At 42.4% G+C, this 18804-nt stretch overlaps 1 protein-coding gene across 1 annotated transcript in view; it reads left to right on the top strand.

Annotated features, from left to right (window-relative positions):
* The first annotated feature begins 4258 nt into the window (after positions 1-4258).
* The window catches only part of DCTN2 (dynactin subunit 2), a 64117-nt gene continuing 49571 nt past the window's right edge, over positions 4259-18804 (top strand). The window contains exons 1-2 of the mRNA XM_061614657.1: positions 4259-4383; positions 9368-9436. Of these exons, the coding sequence (XP_061470641.1) occupies positions 4348-4383; positions 9368-9436 (105 nt within the window). The 5' untranslated portion in view covers positions 4259-4347. The remainder of the gene's footprint in view (positions 4384-9367; positions 9437-18804) is intronic.

Here is an 18804-nt window from a genome sequence, read left to right as displayed (position 1 = left end):
TTACCCACTTATCTGGGGAAAAGCCTATTTAAATTCATTGGGACTTAATTCTGGAGGGGGGGAGTATAGCAGGGATGGGGAAGCTGTGGCCCTCCAGATGTTGCCAGACTACAACTCCCATCAAATCTAACCACAGGCTATGCTGGCTGGGGCTGATGGGAGTTGGAGTCCAGCAACATCTGGAGGGCCATAGCTTCCCTATCCCTGATGTACAGGAACATATAAGAACATAAGAAGAGCCCTGCTGGATCAATCCAAAGGCCCATCTAGTCCAGCATTCTGTTCTCACTGTGGTCAACCAGATGCCCCTATGGCAGCTTTTCCCAACTAGTGGGCCACCAGATGTTGTTGGACCACAATTCCCATCTTTCCTGACCATTGGCAATGCTGGCTGAGAATGATGGGAGTTGTGGTCCAACAACATCTGGTGGCCCACTAGTTGGGAAAGGCTGCCCTATGGGAAGCCCACAGGCAGGACCTTTTTACAACAACAGTCTCCCTAGTTGTGATTCCCAGCAACTGGTATGGATTGCACTGTAAGTGAATCAAAAGGTTCATAATGTGCTAATACCAATTCATATTACATGTAGTAAACCAAATGACACTTTTATGGAATCTGGTGGCAAGAAACATTAACTTCAGCTACATTTAACCACAGAGCGTAGAAAACACAATTTAAAATGCAGGTGTGAATTTACACATTTTTATCAACAGACATTGTGATCTCCAAATATCCAGAATTGCAAAAACCAGCAAATGTTTAACTAGCAAAGATCCAGTTACCACAGAAGACAGACAGTACCATCCAGAAGAGATACAGATAGTAGGGAAACTCCAGTAGAAATCCCAAAGACTGCAGCTGGGCAATAACTTTATTTGGATTAACCAAAATATCACAAAATAATGAGCAAGCTTTCAAGTCCTCCAAGGGTAGGGGAAAAAAGAGAGTAGGAAGAACAACAACAAAGAAGGGGAAAATGGCTCCATGTCTAATATTAGAGAAACAAATCAGTAAATAACAACAGCAACTTGTACATGTAAAGCAGATGGTTAAGCTCTTAATAAGTACATAGTATGTAATGCACACCTTCTTTCCTTATTGGCCTAAATAGCACTATCTCTTAGACAAACAGAATACATTACTGAAAACTGCATTTTTGTTTTTAAAAGTTTCTAGTCCTCAACACTGTAGAAATACAGTTAAAGGAATTGTACAAAATTAGAGGGAATTTAAGGTCAGAAACACAGAGGCAAGTAAATAAGAGACCAAATTCATGATGTTTTTTCATGTCTCATTGTTTCTAAACTCATTTATTTGATACTCGAAAGGTTGCCACACAGAGGAGGGCCAGGATTTCTTCTCAATCATCCCAGAATGCGGGACACGGAATAATGGGCTCAAGTTGCAGGAAGCCAGATTTCAGCTGAACATCAGAAAAAACATCCTGTTAGAGGGGTATGACAATGGAACCAATTACCTAGGAAGGTGGTGGGCTCTCCATCACTGGAGGCATTCAAGAGGCAGCTGGATAGCCACATTTGGGCATGCTTTAATTTGGATTCCTGCATCAGGCAAGGGGTTTTGACTCGATGGCCTTATAGTCCCCTTCCAACTCTATGATACCAGATTATCAAATCTGTGACCAACCTCCCAAAATACTTATTGAGAATACTAATCTTGCTTTGTTTTAAATTTAAGACTTTAAATAAAATAATTAGAAACTTGTAAGCTCACAAAGAGAGAATGTTTTTGTTTACAGTGATCCTATGCATGTTAACTCAGAAGTGAGTCCCACTGAGTTCAATGGGACTTATTTCTAGGTAAGCGTATATATGATTGCAGTCTCAAGTCTTTTATGTGTCCTGTTGTGAAATAAATTTCAGGCTTTGTTTATCTGGCATGCTTAATTCATTTGATTTAATTTTAATTTATTTTCTTCTGTGCAATTTAGATTTACAAAAAAAAGATGCTCGAAAGCATTATGTGCATGGATCTAATAAAAAGACATAATAAATAATTAACAGTGCACATACATCAAACAAAAAAGATGCAACTACTGCAAACTGCCATAAGTCATCTTAAAAGGATAGGTCTTGCTTTGTTTCTTGAATATCAGCAAACCAGGATTCTGAAGGAGATGAACAAGAAAAACATTTAAAATGAAGGGCAGATCACTTCCCAGCTTGTCCTTCAGTCCTACTAGGAGGAATGAGTGGTGGTATGCCATTATCCCTTCTTGTGTATCTTAGCCACTTTCTAAGACCACCTTTGTTTGCCTCTCTGAGGGAGCAGTTGAAGGTACTATTGAGGCAGTGGTGGGTATTTTGCTATTGTTGGTGGCGGCTATATTCTGTAAGGGACAATCTCTCTCTCTCTCTCTGTGTGTGTGTATGGGGGGTGCTACATGCTGATTGCGGGTGGGGAATGAGATGAAGACGGGGGCGCACCCTCCTTTTTCCTTTTTCTTTCTGACATTCCCTTCTCTCTTCCTCCCCAACCAGCAGGCTGCCAGGAAAGGGCAGTTTACTATTACTAGTGGCCTCAACTGATTGCTTGTAGAGGAGTTTGGAGTTTAAGCTGAAGGCCACATGCTCACCCCTGTCAGGGCCCTACTAAAGCCTGCAGAAGAAAAGATTAATTTCCCTTGTCTTTTGCTTTTGTGTGAGCGATCTGTGAGTGGAGCCAGTGTTTCTGGCTCTTCAAGATTTGTTAAAAATTAGTTTCCAAACCTAGGGGTTTTAAGCACTCTTAGGTGAAAATGAAATCCACTAAAATCAATAGAACTCTTGCTTTTAAAGAGATGCACTTCGGACTGGGCTTAAATTATATATTAATTTTTGTTAGTTGCCCACCCTCTATTATGAACACAGAGTGGACAACAAGCATGGGCATAATCTGGAGAAATTTTGGCATGCTTAAGTCCCATTGATATAAATGCCGTTTATAGGCAGAAGTAGTTAAATCCCATTATTCTGATATCGCTTTTTGCTTAGCTTTTTTTCAGATTGTGCCTGCCAGCATCAGTAAAAGAAAAAAAAATCATATTCCTGAATGTGATGTGCCCATTATTGGGACTAAAAAGGCATGTCATGTCCCAACATTTGAAAATGGAAATGGACTGCTTTCAAGTCAATTCCAACTTATGGCGACCTTATGAATAGGGTGTTCATGGTAAGCGGTATTCAGAGGTGGTTTACCATTGCCTTCCTCTGAGGCTGAGAGGCAGTGACTGGCCCAAGGTCAGCCAGTGAGCTTCATGGCTGTGTGGGGATTCGAAACCTGGTCTCCCAGGTCGTAGTCCAACACTCTAACCACTATGCCACACTGGCTCTTGTCCCAACATTTACTCCTGTTGAAATACCTTGTGCCTAACTACACATCTGGAGAACTGAGACTCCTTTATACACTAAAAGCCAAACTCATTCTACAAGTGTGGATCCTTATGTAGCTAAAATAGCTTAATCTATGCATAAGAGGAAGGTACCAGTAAGATCAGGGGAACCCCAACATTTGTATAAGTACAAATAAATTGGGGGGACTGAAAAGGGGGAGATGACCCCCAAAATGCAACTGAATGAGGACTGAGCATGCTTAGTGATTACAGAGAATGCTGTCTGTTGAAAGGAAGAAGGAAAAAAAACCCAGAAGAACAGAGGGGAAATATAATGGTGTATCCTGGAAAAGAATACCATGAACAGGAGCACTCCCACATTGCAACATTTTGTTGCAGGCTCCACTCTTAATAGAATATTACTGACCTATTTCAAAAGATTGTTGTGAAGATGTCCAACCCAATCCTAAACATACTTACTAGGAAGTAAATCCTATTGAATTCACTGATTTACTTCCAAGTAAACAGACTGACGCTTAGGATGCTAACTGATAAAGTCAGTACAGTCACACCACAATGCACAGAAAACTACTATTATTTCTAAAATTATATTATTAATAAAAACATATATTCCTTTCTATGTTTTTGCCCAAATGCAAAAAAAAAAAAAGCTGTTTTGGTTCGGACATGTCACCTTATTGGGAAGTTCTCTGATGACTGAAATGAAAACAAAAGCATCAGTGTGGTTAAAGAAATTTATACTCATTTTATCTGATCAGTTACCAGCGTATGCTGAGAATAACAGTAACAAGATTTATTTTCCTTCATCCAGCAGCACACAACTAAACGCCCTCTCCAGACCTACCTCAGCGACTACAACTCCCAGAAGGCGTCGCGCGGCCAAACAATACATCTCATTCTTCCCTCATCTTCTCTCTTGCCTGCTCTCGCGATATCTGGTTTTTCTTCCTCTCAGCCGGCCTAGGAGCCTTCAGCCCATCATCCGTACCTGGCTATGGCCGATCCCAAGTATGCGGACCTGCCCGGCATTGTAAGTGAGAGAGGAAGGGATAGAGGGGATGACGAGAAGGAAGGCTCGGGCATAGGATAGAGGAGGAAAGCTAGGGAGTGACGGGGTGGCTAACAGGGATGATGGGACTGGGTGGGGCTGGCTTGCTTTGCTTTATGGGATTGCTGGAGGGATGATTGTTTGGAGACGAGGGTGACGGGTAGGAAGGTCTACATTGGAGGGAGCAAGAGAAGAAACTGAAAGGGGAAGGGTATCGGAACGGGATAGTAGGCTGGGGTAGTAGATCTTAAGGGGCCAAGGCTCGTCCCTCAGGGCGTCATGGTGTTCTGACACTGACTGCCTAAAAAAATGTGATTTAGTAAAGAAACAAGTGTCCGTGAGGATTTGCAGAGGCGCCTTTCTCCTCAGTCGTGAGGGACTGCAACAGATCTCATAGGAATGTGGAAAGTTGCCTTATACTGAGTCAGACCGTTGCTCCATTTAGCTCAGTATTGTCTAAACTGACTGGCAGTGGTTCTCCATCGTTATGTTGGACATTCCTAGCCCTATTTGGAGACACTAGAGATTGAACCTGGGGCCTTTTGCATGCAAAGCATGTGCTGTACCATTGAGCCACGGGAAATGCACAACCCAAGTGATGCATCACCCCTCCATGAGGTAACTCAATATCGCTCCCCCCACTTCCTTAGGGATATGAATTTCCTTGTATGTTTTAGCTGCTGATAGCTGTGCAAGATGAATACATATGTGGATACAAAGGAATGGGTGGTGGTGGGAACTGAGGTGAGAAAAAAGTTTGAGTTGGCTGGGAGATTGTTTGCATGGAAAAGGAAGCTGTATGTTGTCTTACTGGGTGGAAGGGCTAGTTGGATGGACATCCTGACAGAGATCCCCATAAAGAATTTTCAGGGCCAGACTATCTAGCTGACAACAGTGCAAATTCTAAGGAGGGCTTTCTCCAAAGACAGATCTGGCAACCACAAAGTCAAGTTTGAACTTAGGACAATGAAAGGACAATGTGCAAAGGCTAAGGTGTGGTTTTGGCTCCAGTGGCTTAAATGAGAGCAAGTGAGAAAAGGAGCCAGACTTGATTGCTAACCAGGTTGCCTAGCAAAACAATAACCAATGAATTGTGCTTGGTTTCAGTTAGAAAGACGAAGGGGTGAGCCACTCTTGAAGCCATCTGCCAGTTGTTCAGAAATAGGCAGTGGTGTACATAAAGGACACAGGTCCCAATTGCAGATAATTTCTGGACGAACATGATAGTTGATTAGATTTATTAGTTGTTTATTACCCAAAGGTCTCCAAGTGATTTACATTTATTTATTTATTATGTTTATATCCTGCCATTCCTCCAAGGAGCTCAAGGTGGCATACATGGTTCTACCCTCCTCATTTGATCCTCACAATAATCCTGTGAGGTAGGTTAGGCTGAGAGGCAGTGACTTGCCCAAGGTCATCCATTTAACTTTGTGGCTGAGTGGGGATTTGAACTCTGGTCTCCCAGGTCATAGTCTAATACCTTGACCATTATACCACACTGGCTGATTGTTAAAAACAAAAGTAAATATACCATACCATAAAAACAAAATAATAAAACAACAACCAGCCCCGTACAGCCAGAGAAAGCTTTGGCAGCACACTAATACAAACAACATAATCTCAGTCTATCAAGTGTCTGTGAAAAAAGCATGAGGCTTTTCTTGGCACTGAAAAATGTTAATGAAGGTGCCAGGTGGATGTCACTGGGGAGCGCATTCCACAGACAGATAACATTCTTGGGTTGGACAGATACTTTGCATGCATGGGAAACCTGTGACCCTCCAGATGTTTTTGGACTACAATTCCCATCTTCTTTTACTATTGGTCATGCTTGCTGGGGTTGATGGGAGTTGGATTCTGGAGGGCCACAGATTCTCCATCTCTAGGAGATCTGACTTTCTTGTGCGCTTTGACAATGCTTGTAGAACTTGTCCACCCATTGCAGTTTTAGCATTTGGAGGGACTGTAACTCAGCAGAAGAGAACATCTTTTGCATGTAAAAGGTCCCAAGTTTAATCCCTGTTAAAAAGATCATGTAGCAGATGATGGGAAAACCTCTTTCTCCCTGAGATTCTGGAGAGCCAATACCAACCAGAGTGAACAAATAGTTTGATGTGGTATAAGGCAGCTTCATAAGGAAAGGGCTGTAGCTTAGTGGTAGAGTATCTGCTTTGCATGTAGAAGGTCCTCAGTTCAATCCCTGGATCTTCAGGTAGGGCTGGGAGACTGCAGCTGCCCAGAACCCTGGAGAGCAGCTGCTAGTGAGCAGACAATACTGAGCTAGATGGAGCAATCCTCTGACTCGTTATAACAGTTTCCTGTGTTCCAGTCACTGAAAAATGTTAACGGATGAGGTATGGCAGAGGTGCAGGGGCCCCTGCTCTGAAGCTTTATGTTCACAGAGAATATACTGGCATGCAATGGCGGCTGGTGGCTCCATGGGGCAGTGGAATCTGCTCCGGGTTTTAGTCTGAACGGTCAAGGAGCTCTCCAAGGTGCTGAAGCATTGGGTGTCTTTACAGTGTATTCTTTTTTAATCCTCAACATTGCAGTTCTTTTCTTTTCAGAAATCTATTCACAATTGCACTGTCTCTTATCCTAACTGCAGAAGTACAGTGGTGGGGTGGACAGAACTCCACCTGTCCTCAAGTATGTTGTTCTCCACAATGTCCTTTGAGGGGATGCTTGTTTTGCTGTCATTTCTGTAGGTTTGTAACCTGCTTGTTAGTATTTCGGCATCTTGCCTTCCAGTGCAACTGTTGTTGAGCACTGGTGGCATGAAAAGTAGGGGTCGTAGACTGCAGGCCTCTGCCTGACTGCGGCGCTGGTTTTTGCTGATGCCTGCATACCTATACTTTTATTCATTTAGGGATTCTGTCCAGGCAGAATGTAAGATCATGTTACATACGATGGGCTTGTTATTAACCGAGTGGCAAAGGGGACTGTGCTGTTATGTCCCATCATAAAGATGTGTTTTGGTTTCTGGGGGATTTCCAAGTGATCGGTTCTTTCTCCAAACCTCCTCTGCAGTTTGTGTTGAACCTCATCTGGCTTGTTGAGGAAGGACAGTGCCAGGTCATGCGGTCCCTGTAAAGAGCAGCATGCCCCTTCTAGATCTATTACAGGTGTGGGGATCTTTTTCAGCCTGAACACTGCTATTCCTTGTGGGGGTCCCCCAGGGGCTGTGTGCCAGTTGTGGGTGGAGCCAGAGGCAAACGTGGGCGAAGCAATGAATACCTTGTACAGTAAGGCTGTTTCCAGGCACAGGCGTCTGAGATTTATATGCACACACCCCTGACACGCATCTCGCCATCCTCCATCCAGGCAAGCAAGAGGCATTATCACAATTCAAGGAGATGTTCCAGCCAGGGAAATCATCCATGTAGGGTGTAGAGCAGGGCTAGGGAGATTCCCGAGGGCCGGATAGAGAGACCCAGAGGGCTGCACTTGGGCCTGAGATTCCCCACTGCTGACATATAGTGATTTTTTTTTGCTGTTGAGGGTTTTTCACTATTCCCTATAAATAACTACTTGTTATTTCACTATTCCCTATAAGTAACTACTTGTTATTTCACTATTCCCTATAAGTAACTACTTGTTATTTCACTATTCCCTATAAGTAACTACTTGTTATTTCACTATTCCCTATAAGTAACTACTTGTTATTTCACTATTCCCTATAAATAACTACTTGTTATTTCACTATTCCCTATAAATAACTACTTGTTATTTCACTATTCCCTATAAATAACTACTTGTCTGGTTGCCTGTAACGAGTTGGAATTGCCTTCATGAAGTTAGGCATAAAGGATTGAATCTATTGTGCAAGTGGAACAATTTCTGCCCCTTCCTCTCGTCCCCGCCATGGAACCCACTGAGCAGATTTGGGAAGGGGCACGTAGGAGGGCAGGAGAGGGGGAAAGGTTCCTTGCATGAGCAGAAGTTGTTCCCCACATGGAGTGAGTTAGGCCACATCTGCACCATACATTTACAGTATTACCACACTACGTTAAACAGTCACAGCTTCCTCCAAAGAATCCTGGGAATGGTTGTTTGTTAAGAGTGCTGAGAATTGTTGGGAGACCCCTATTCCCCTCACAGAGCTATAGTTTCCAGAGTGGTTTATCCCTGTCCTAGGAAACTCTGGGAATTGTAGCTCTGTGAGGGGAATAGGGGTCTTCTAGCAGCTTTCAGCACCATTAACGAACTACATTCCCCAGGATTATTGGTGGGGGAAACCAAGATTGTTTGAACTGGTATACTAGTGCTTTAAATGTATGGTGTGGATGTGGGCTCAGTCAGATAAAACTCCATAGCGGTAGAAGAGTCCAGTAGCTTTCAGACTCCTTCTGGGAAACCTTGCAGTTTAATGTGATCGCATCAGGTTCTGTCATACAATCAGTAATGGTAGACAAGCTTCCTATAACAGGAAATTGAGCACCCCTACCATTCTTTCCTAGCAAGAAGCAAACCGAGGAAGTGTTTAATGCACTTTCAGGTCCTCCTCCAAGTTCAGGCAGGCCTGCCCAGTTCTGCACATTAGCTGAATGTTCATCCTAACATGTTTCCCCAGAAATCCTCAAAGTATGAGTTAATATGGAAACAATTCCCTTAAGGCAGAAGGTTGGAAATCCTGTTTTAGGCCATAAATACTTTTACAAGTACATAAGGGCAGGTGGGCTAGTTCAAACGTTTGTCGGTTTGTTTATAATGCTGTTATAAAGTAAGTGGCTTGATGTGTTTATTCAAGCTGTTCAAACGAATCCTTACTTCTAGCATCTTGTTTACTTCTGTTCTCAGTTTGTTGCATACTGCCTGTATGATGAGAGTTTATTCATGTGGAGATTAAATTTATGGAGGTTCCTGCTTGAGGTTGTATCATTCCTGTAGAAAACCTATGGGTTTGTTCTGACCTTCTGATTCTGTGTCTCTGGCTTCACTGGAATACCTTTGTGTTCTCCAGGCCAGGAATGAACCTGATGTCTATGAAACAAGTGATCTCCCAGAAGATGATCAAGCAGAATTTGATGCGGTAAGTTCATGTGAAACTCATTTGATTTTTCAGTGGTGCTCTGGTTATGTTAAGTGGGTGTGCCAAGCCTTCAAACCATTTCCAAATGTTTCTTTTCACAGAAGTGACTTGTGTTACTTAATGCTGTTGTGGATTTGAGTAGGTGAAAGGGGGCAAGGTGTGGGGATATAAAAGAATTTGGTAGCTTAAATCTTTGTTAAATGGGTCTGGTTTTCTAAATCATTCTTAAGGTTAAAAAAGTGGGAAAATACTGAACTTTGTGCCCACCCCAGTAACTATAATTTCTTCCTAATCTGACCTACAAAATAATTCTAAACTACAGAAGTTCTAAGGAGGGCCCATGCTGTACCTTAATAACGTTCCTCTAAATTGAGATAAGATGTTAAAAGAATTACTGAAAAAATAGAAGATTTGAAAGCTTTGGAGCTTATCTTTATTCCTACTTGCCAGGAGAGAGCTGTGTTTGTCTATGTGAAGAGGCCCAAAGCTTATATTTGTGTGATTTCTTTCAAAGTGGCTTTTTAAAAATCAGTTCTTCCTGAAATTGTATCATTTTATCTTCTTGATTACAAGACCCTCCTAGAGTAACCTTGAAGTTTTGGTAACGAAAATAAATGCTGGAGACATTTGTTTATTTTAAACTGTAACTCCTGTTGTAGAACCCTTGTTGAAATGAACAGTTAATATATGCATGAGCAATTAGAGGCAATGACTGACAGCTCTGGTCCAGGAGAATGGGCTTCAGGAGATGCTAGAAGATTAGATTAATTGGTTGGGAGAGAATGACAGATGGATTGTGCCACATTAGCCTATATATTAACATCAGCTTGGTATCTGAAATTATGAATGTGACCAATTAATCTTAAATCATGACAATCTAGTTCTAATGTACCCCACAACATAATCAGGAGTATAGTTAGGTTTTGCAAGTAGATTAAGCTAAGCTGTTTTGATACATATATCATAAAAAAATAATTCTGTTACCATGTTCATGGCTGGAAAACATTTCATATTGTGGTTGCAAGCATCACACCTTTAGGAAACCAGGGCTCTGCTGAGAGCAGAGAAAATATATATATTCATAGGAGAAAGTATACCATTCCAAAAAGTGTGGAGAACCCACCCTACCCAAATTCCTGTCTGTGTTATATTCAGTAAACTGATTCACCTCTGTAGGAGCTGTAGAAGTCTACACTTAACTCTGTAGTAGTAGTAGTAGTAGTAGTAGTAGTAGTAATAATAATAATAATAAATTTATTTCCCACCCTTATGCCTGAAGGAGCCAAGTTGCTGGGCATGCAGAATCCCAAGTTGCCCGAATGCCTAAAAATCTGATACTTCACTTAGAAATGTGAAGAATCTCTGCAACACTGTAGTACTGAGATATGATTTAAAATATTAGAGGCTGGCTACAACCTAAAACTACAACCTTTTCCTCGCCAGCTGTGCTCTGCGTTGAATAGATCCCTTATCAAATTTGATGAGATCTTTATAGGTCAGTTATATGGGCCTTTTCCATAGTGGCCACTTTGCTTCTAGGCAAGGAGCTTCTTCAGCATTCCAAGCAATGCAAAAATGGTGATTGTTTCTGTGTTCTCCTGTCCTGTGCTAGTGGTGTAGTTCCACCTGTAAGGCAATGTAGGACGGTGGCAGCCTAGCCAGGAGGAAGACGTAAATATCCTCCCTATTGTAAGGAAAGTAATAGGGGCAGCATAGCATGGGATGGATGAGTGTGAGGGAGGCACCTTTATTGAGGGATGGAAATGTCCTTAAGGCCCCACCTGTACTATACATTTAAAGCAGTATCATACCCAGTAGTGTAGTGGCATTCAGAAGTGCAGGGTCCCTTCATGTTAGTCACAGCCACTCCCCCCGTTTTGCTGCTGGTTTTGAGAATGAGATCCTTGTTCATGCCTTTTCCCACAACAACAGATGTCCCTAGGAGCCAGTGAGCATGAAAGGGTTTCAGTTAGTTACTGAGAAGAGCCTTCTCAGTGGCTGACTTGCCTCCTTTCAATCTGACTGGCTCCAATCAGCAGGAAATATTAGAAGACTCTTCCTTTCATGCTTATTGGCTCGCAGGATGCTGGAGACATAGGAAGTCTGCTGGACCCCGCTCCCAAAAAAGTAAAGGGACTAAGACTCCCTGAGACCCTGGATGACTTCACCCCTGATCATACCACTTTAAACAGTCATGGCTTCCCCCAAAGAATCCTTTGTGAGTACCGAGAGTTGTTAGGAGACCCCTATTCCTTTCACAGATCTACACTTTCCAGAGTTCCCTGGAAAGAGGGATTGACTGTTAAACCATCTGTACGCACAGGCCTCTTACAGCTTGTCCACAACTTGGACAATATTTCACGTTGAAGAATAATGTGGATAACCCTTTTCAACACCTTCTGGAGGGCTCTACATTGGTTACCCCTGCATTAATGTAGAAGACCAGAACGCTGCTGGGACACTGTTTCTGCTGGCTGGAAAGAGCAGCTCAGGCCTGTCAGTTGCCTGTCCTGGTTTGAGAATAGGGCACAAAGTCAGGTGAGCACTATGTTGCTGTTTCCAGCAAGTGTTGCATTGGCTGAATGGGTAGGAGAATACTTCCATTTGTTTTCTCACCTGGGGCAATCATCGCTCATCCCAGGAGAGTAGATGAGGAGCGAAGGGAGCTCTGTTGTATTGTGGACTTTAGAAGAGTTTCTGCTGAGTTCTGAATTGGTCATAGTTTGGCTACCATATTTGCATGAGGATGGGCAAAAAGTGTAGTTTTGTGGGTGGGGCTGCTTTCCCCAGTTTTCAACACAAACAGTTTGTTGCTGCTGTGGTTATGTGGAATGGTTTGTTTGGCTACAGATAATATGAAGCAACATGAGATATGAATCTCAACTTTCATTTTTCAAAAAGTGTGTGTGTGTATGGGAAAGCCTCTGAATTTTGAGTTAAGGAGAAGGCAGTATCTGGGTAGTGCCTTTTGAAACCTATGGCCTGCCCTTGCAGTAGCTTTGGAGTAGTGGTGCAGCATCAAATGGAGAACACACAGGGAACGGCAGAATTACGCATTTAGCAGGGAACGTGGGATTCACAATCCTGTGTTTGCCATTGGAGTACAAAGTGGCATGCGCGTGTGAATTTGCAGTGGAGGAAAAGTGGATGACATGCTTAATCTTTCCCCGCCTGTCACTTTCCCTCTGCAACAAGTAGTTCTGCTCTTAAGGTTTCCTTAGTAAAGAAAATGCTTCATCCTACTCTCCTAATGGGACGTATGTCATAACAGGCTGAGTGGCGAGGATACCTAGCTGCCCGATCGCCATTATTTGGTCTGAACTTGCCAAGAACAGACTCTATGTGCCATGTCTTTTGTTTCTTTGGCATAGGACAGAATAAAAATCCAAAGTCTTGTGATGGATTACCACTCTTAAGAGAAGATAACAAAAATGAATTTGAGAAATATGGCCTATGAAGTATCAAAATTGCCACCATCCTGATAAAATGGGAATGACAACTACCCATACTATGTAGCTATATCATTTTAAAATTATTTTTCCTAGAGACATTGGTATATGTTTATAGTTTTGGTATAAAAAAAGCAAATCAAGGAAAGAGTTGCAAATGGATTATATTATCATTGTACTTTTTGTTCCGTAAATAAAACATTACTGTGTTTTCTTCAACAGAATTATCTTTAATATGTCTTTCTTCCCATACTCAAGTGTTTGTCAGTTTCATCAATATGCTGTGTCCCACATTTTCATCTACTGTTCATGGAATAATGGTACACTTTTCTTGGTCTGTTTTTTATTTAGAAAATCATCATTTCTGCCACTTTTATAATGATTATCATCACTTGGAAGTCCCAGTGTTCCACTACCCCTTTTCAATTTTCAAGCTGTTCGGTTACAGTCATAAACAACATCATAGCCTACTACTTGGTAATAGTATAAGATAGCAGTTATTCGACTAGAGCTAGGGAGACCTGAGTTCCAATCTCCGCTTGACCAGAAAGCTGAGTGTGATCCTTTGGGCCAGTTATTCTCTTTTAGTTTAATCTATCTCACAGGATGATGGTGAGGATAAAATGAGATAATTCCTTGTGTAGCCGCTCCTGAGTTCCTTGGAGGAGACATTGGATAGAAATGTGATTACTACAGCTGTTACTACTACTGCTGCTGCTGCTAGCTGCATAATCATTCTTAGGTTAGGATCCAAAGGAAATATATGCATGAGGAGAGAGCCAATTGCTGGTTTTGATGTAGCAGTTCCCAATGCTGCAAAGGCAAGCTGCTTTTTAAACTGAAGTGTAGCTTGCCTCTTCACCAGTTAGAAATGCTGCATGGAAGCAGCAATCTGGAAATGTGATTTTCTCCTGAGTATCCATTTTCTTTTTTTGAATTGTGGCCTTTGGTATTTTTTTCCGCTATAATAATTTTCAGCCATTTCAATAGCTTTCAAGCTTTTTGAGATCTGAGACTATTTACATAAAAGCAGTATAAACCAGGACTCAGTAATATTACTTTCCTTGGATATGCACCAAAATGGGGAAGAACACTTATCCAGTATTAATTCTTACTTGAAATCTAATATTATACTTATAGCATCCTGGTCCTTGGCCCTGACCATGTGAACTCTGGAAATCAGCTCCGTTGATTTCAGTGTCACATCCACGGAAGTATATTCAGGACTAATGTCCACTGCCAGCTAATGATGGATGCCCATACTTTGGCTTAAGTTGGAATTAATCGTTATGGCAAAACAGCCACCGTGCAGCTGTGGCTATGTGTAAAGGGCACCTTCGTCTCAGGGACCAGCAAGTAGCCCAAGTGCTGGAATGTAGCCTAGGGCTAGGGACGTGCTAGAATTCCACCCAATTTGGATTTGATACCAAATTTTCCATGAATTTGCTTGTTCTCTATAGTTGCAGATCCAATTTTTATGTAGTGATTTTCCGTGGCTATTTTTGACAACAGATTTTTCTTTTTAAAAGATCGCCTCTAAACTATCGATAATAAGAATGGTAATTTTATCCATCTTTCCTTTCATTTGTCAATATGTCCTTTCAAAATATTGATATTAATATCATTATTTTAGTGAGGGGGAAAAAAGATTGGTAAAAGCAGCGGCTAGTGGTCGAAGAATGAACTCGAATCGACACCGGCCTGCTAGGTTGGCGGAATGCTTTCAAACTGACACCAGCCAATGGACCCCATCCCTCCCTAGTGTTTAATAAACTATTACCCAGAGTCCTGGGAAGGCCCTTAAAGTGGCTGTTTAGAATTAAGGGGCTTGTTCTGTCTGTTCCTTGTTTTTGTGCAAGCCTATTCAGGTAACTATCTGGATATGGTGGTTTCTTGCAATGCATATGCATGTTGTCTCTCAGATTGCAGCAATCCAGTCATGTGCATCCACTGGTGACTTCTGACACACCACACTGCAAATGCAACCCCCCTCCAAAAAATCACGTTTACAATAATGTGCCAAAGCAGACTCCTGGGTATAGCAGTGGATGCACATGATTGGCTTGCCATAGCCTTGGTGTCAACATGTGCAGGTTTTTATGTCTCCCAGTGCAGCTACATCCCCAGTGGTTGTGGATTTAGACCCAGACAGTGTGCAACTATTTATCTAGGAACATAGGAAGCCGCTTTCTACTGTGTCAGACCACTGGTCCATCTAGCTCAGTAATGCCTAGACTGACTGGCAGTGGTTCTCCGGGGTTTCAGGCAGGACTCATTCCCAGCCCTACCTGGAAATTCTAGGGACTGAACTTGGGGCCTTCTGCTTGCAAAGCAGATGATCTACCACTGAGCTAAGGCCCTTTCCTGAGTAAGTAAGGTGGAGGAACTCAATGCTGAAAGTTTAATTGTGCCATATTTGAACCTATGTTGTTAAGAACACAAATCATCCTGGATACAGTGGAATACTCTTAATTCTACCATCCTAACCTTCTTAGAGGAAGGGTGAGAACATGACATAAGATGGGCAACCAGATGCTCCTATGAGAAGCTCACAAGCAGGACATGAATGTAATAGCACTCTCTCCACTTGTGATTTCCAGCAACCGGCATTCAGAGGCAAACTCTGTCTAACAGAGGCATGCTGCATTCTCTGACAGAGGCCTAACCATCATTAAGAAGCAAACTGTCCCCAAAGTTGCATTAATCTCTAGAGAAATGCTGCTGATGCAGGCCAAAGTATTACATATCCCTAGAATTTTTCTCCTCTAGCCTTTGGGTTCCACATGGTATGTCCAGAGAGGGCCCATAGCTCAGTGGTAGTACTATAGCACAGTTCCAGATTCTGTTCCTAGGAACTCTAGTTAAACGATCTGTCATAGTAGTGCTAGATAAGACCCTTCTTTGCCTGAGACTCTGGAGAGCCATTGTCAGTTAGACTAGACCAGTCTTCCCTAGAGGGTGCACTTCAGATGTTTTGGACTACAACTCCCATTATCCCTGACCGTCGGCCATGCTTGCTAGGGCTGATGGGACTTATAGTCCAAAGCATTTGGAAGGCTAAATGTTTCCCACCACTGAACAAGTCCATCATGCTGTTTCCAACAATGGCTGGCCATATGCTCATGGGAAGCTTAAAAGCGGGGCATGATTCAAGATGCCGCATGAAGGCATCAGCCTGATCCTGGCGTTTGTTCTAGCGTCTAGTATTCAGAAGCATGCTGTCTCTGAACATGGAGAGGTTCTTGAGTTATTATGCCTAACCTTTCTTAATATATACCTTAATCTTTAAAAAAGCCATCTTGAGGCTATTGCCATTACCATATCTTGTGGTCGTGAATTCCATCAGTCAGTTATGTACTGTGTGGGTGCTGTTTAACAGCAGAGAATTATAAATGCTCACAGAAATAATATTAAAAAGTGTGTGAAGTACACCCTTTTGTCTGTCATGATCTTGCTGCTGATGAGTTTCAGTGGGTAACCCTGAATTCTAGTATTGTGTGAGAGAGAGAGAAATATATTTTTCGCCATATCTCTGCCATGCCAACCCTTACTGTTTCGCACTTTGTGAACATTCTGATCCGTGAACGTTAATGTTCCGATATTTGAGTCTTGGCTGTAGTTTGGCTCCTGTATTTCCTGCTAAATGTTTGTTTCATAGGTTTGTGTTGTACCTCATAATCTATTGAGAGAATTGATTAATAGTAATTAGATGTTGAACTCCCAGTGATCATGGTTTGTATTTTGAAATGCTGCCCTATCTCCCTGTGGAAACTGACCCTGCAACCTGGTATGTTTTATGTGTTGTATGCCCTTAAATGCCTGGCTGTGGGTTGCACAGAGGCTGTGTTTCCTTCTGTGCAGGCAGCAGTCCTGAGGGGAATTGTGTGAGGTACATTTAGCCTCATAGTAACTAGCTGTGGGGAGGATTGCTTGCTGAGTGCGCACTGAAGGGAACATTTGAGACACCAGTTCCCTTATGAAGTCTTGGGAAAAATCCCTACCACCTGGGTGCCTAAACATTTGATGCTTGTGGCTACCTATCTCAGATATATAACATTTTGGCCCTGCCCTTATGGTTGGAACATCTCACTTTCTGCATCAAATTCAGAAACCTCTGCAAATATTGCACCACGTGAAATTAAAATTCTATAATCAGTGTGAATAATTAACATAGCTATTTAAGGAAACTCTATATCAGGGGTGGCCAAACTGGCTTAACACAAGAGCCACATACAATAAACTTCAGATGTTTGAGAGCCGCAAAACATGAATAATAATACACACACGTTTTTATTGTTACATGCACATTTTGTTACAAAAATTTTATATAAATATTAAGAAATATATGTATGTAATAATATTCATTTATGTATGCGGTTTTTAAACTGTTAATTTGTATTAGTTTCAATAATCACACAGTACATGTGTCAATACCAAATGTTTTCAAAAACCTGAATGATTATTGTTTTAACTATGTTGAGGATATTTAATACGGTAATGAACTACAGAAATCTAAGAAAAATATGCAAATAAAAGGGGTAAAAACAGATATTTTAATGATATTTATTTGTCTTAGTAAATATCTGGTCAAAACATGGAGGAAAATATGTAAACCAATAAAATTAGAGATATTTCAATCAGATACCACCTTGCAAAATTACACATATATGTCAAAGAGCCGCATGTGGCTTGCGAGCCACGGTTTGGCCACCCCTGCTCTATATCTATATGCATATCATCACATGCTTTGCACTAACTAAAATCACACTCAGTTTTTAAATTCAATATTGGGCTGGAATTTACAAAATATGTTTGACCAAGGAGGGGTATGGTGGTGGGATGAAAGGTCACTGAGGGGTGACAAGATGTCTCTGAGAAGGGACCCATTGACCAGTCACTGTTCCTATTCTCTATGAGTTGGAGGATGACCATGAGTTGGAGGATGACCATGAGTTGGAGGATGACCATGAGTTGGAGGATGACCATGAGTTGGAGGATGACCATGAGTTGGAGGATGGCCGTCTGAAGCAGGGAGTCTCCTGTACAGGGATTCTAAAAGGCACGGCGAGCCTCCTTGAGCGGGTTCCCCTCCAGAAGCTGGAGGGTGATCAGAATGGTGACCAGGGAGGAGGGCAGAGCTAGTACACTTGTCCCCACACTGCCTCTTTGTGTGTTTACTTCACTTGCACAGAGAAAGAGGGCTATTGTCAGTAGACCCCTTTTCCTTTTCCTTCATCACTGTGTTGGCATATCTGCAGCCTCTATAGAAACCCCTCTTGCACATGGGTAAGAGGTCTGCAAGATGGCCCCTATGTGGCATCTTAAGAGCCATGGCAACAGCTCTGGCTGTCTAGTGCCGATGCACATCATTTCCCTTGTGATTTTATAGCATCATCATCATCATCCTTTTGAGAACACCTACATTAACTAGGCAGTTCATGGCAATCCAAATAAAGGCAAAGGCCTTGCCCTCAGGCTTGCAGTCTAAGGTGGGAGTGGGGAGCCTATGGGCCTTCCAAATGTTGTTGGACTCCAGCTCCCAGTGTTCTTATTGGCCATTTTGGCTGAGGCTAATGGGAATTGGAGTTCAGCAATATATGAAGGGTCACTGATTCTCCATTGTTGCACTAGCTGAAGCTTCTGGACTACCTTCATGGGCAGCTCCCCCCCTCATGAACCCCCCTTCATGAATACATAACATTGAGCCATCTGGGCATAGATGACCTGGATGTTATTAGACTCTCACCTTCCATCATCCCTGACCATTGGCCATGCTGGCTGGTGCTGGTGGGAGTTGGAGTCCAGTAACATCTGGAGGCCCAGGGGTTCTTTGAGGCTGCCACTTATCTCTCCGTAACCTCTCCCTCTCCAAGAACTTCTTTCCCAGCTGGGCTCACCCATTATCGAGCTCAGCTGAGA

This window comes from Rhineura floridana, chromosome 3 (genome assembly GCF_030035675.1).
Source record: "Rhineura floridana isolate rRhiFlo1 chromosome 3, rRhiFlo1.hap2, whole genome shotgun sequence".
Lineage (NCBI taxonomy): Eukaryota > Metazoa > Chordata > Lepidosauria > Squamata > Rhineuridae > Rhineura > Rhineura floridana.
The sequence above is the reverse complement of the archived record's forward strand: the minus strand, read 5'-3'. Positions and strand labels throughout refer to the sequence as shown.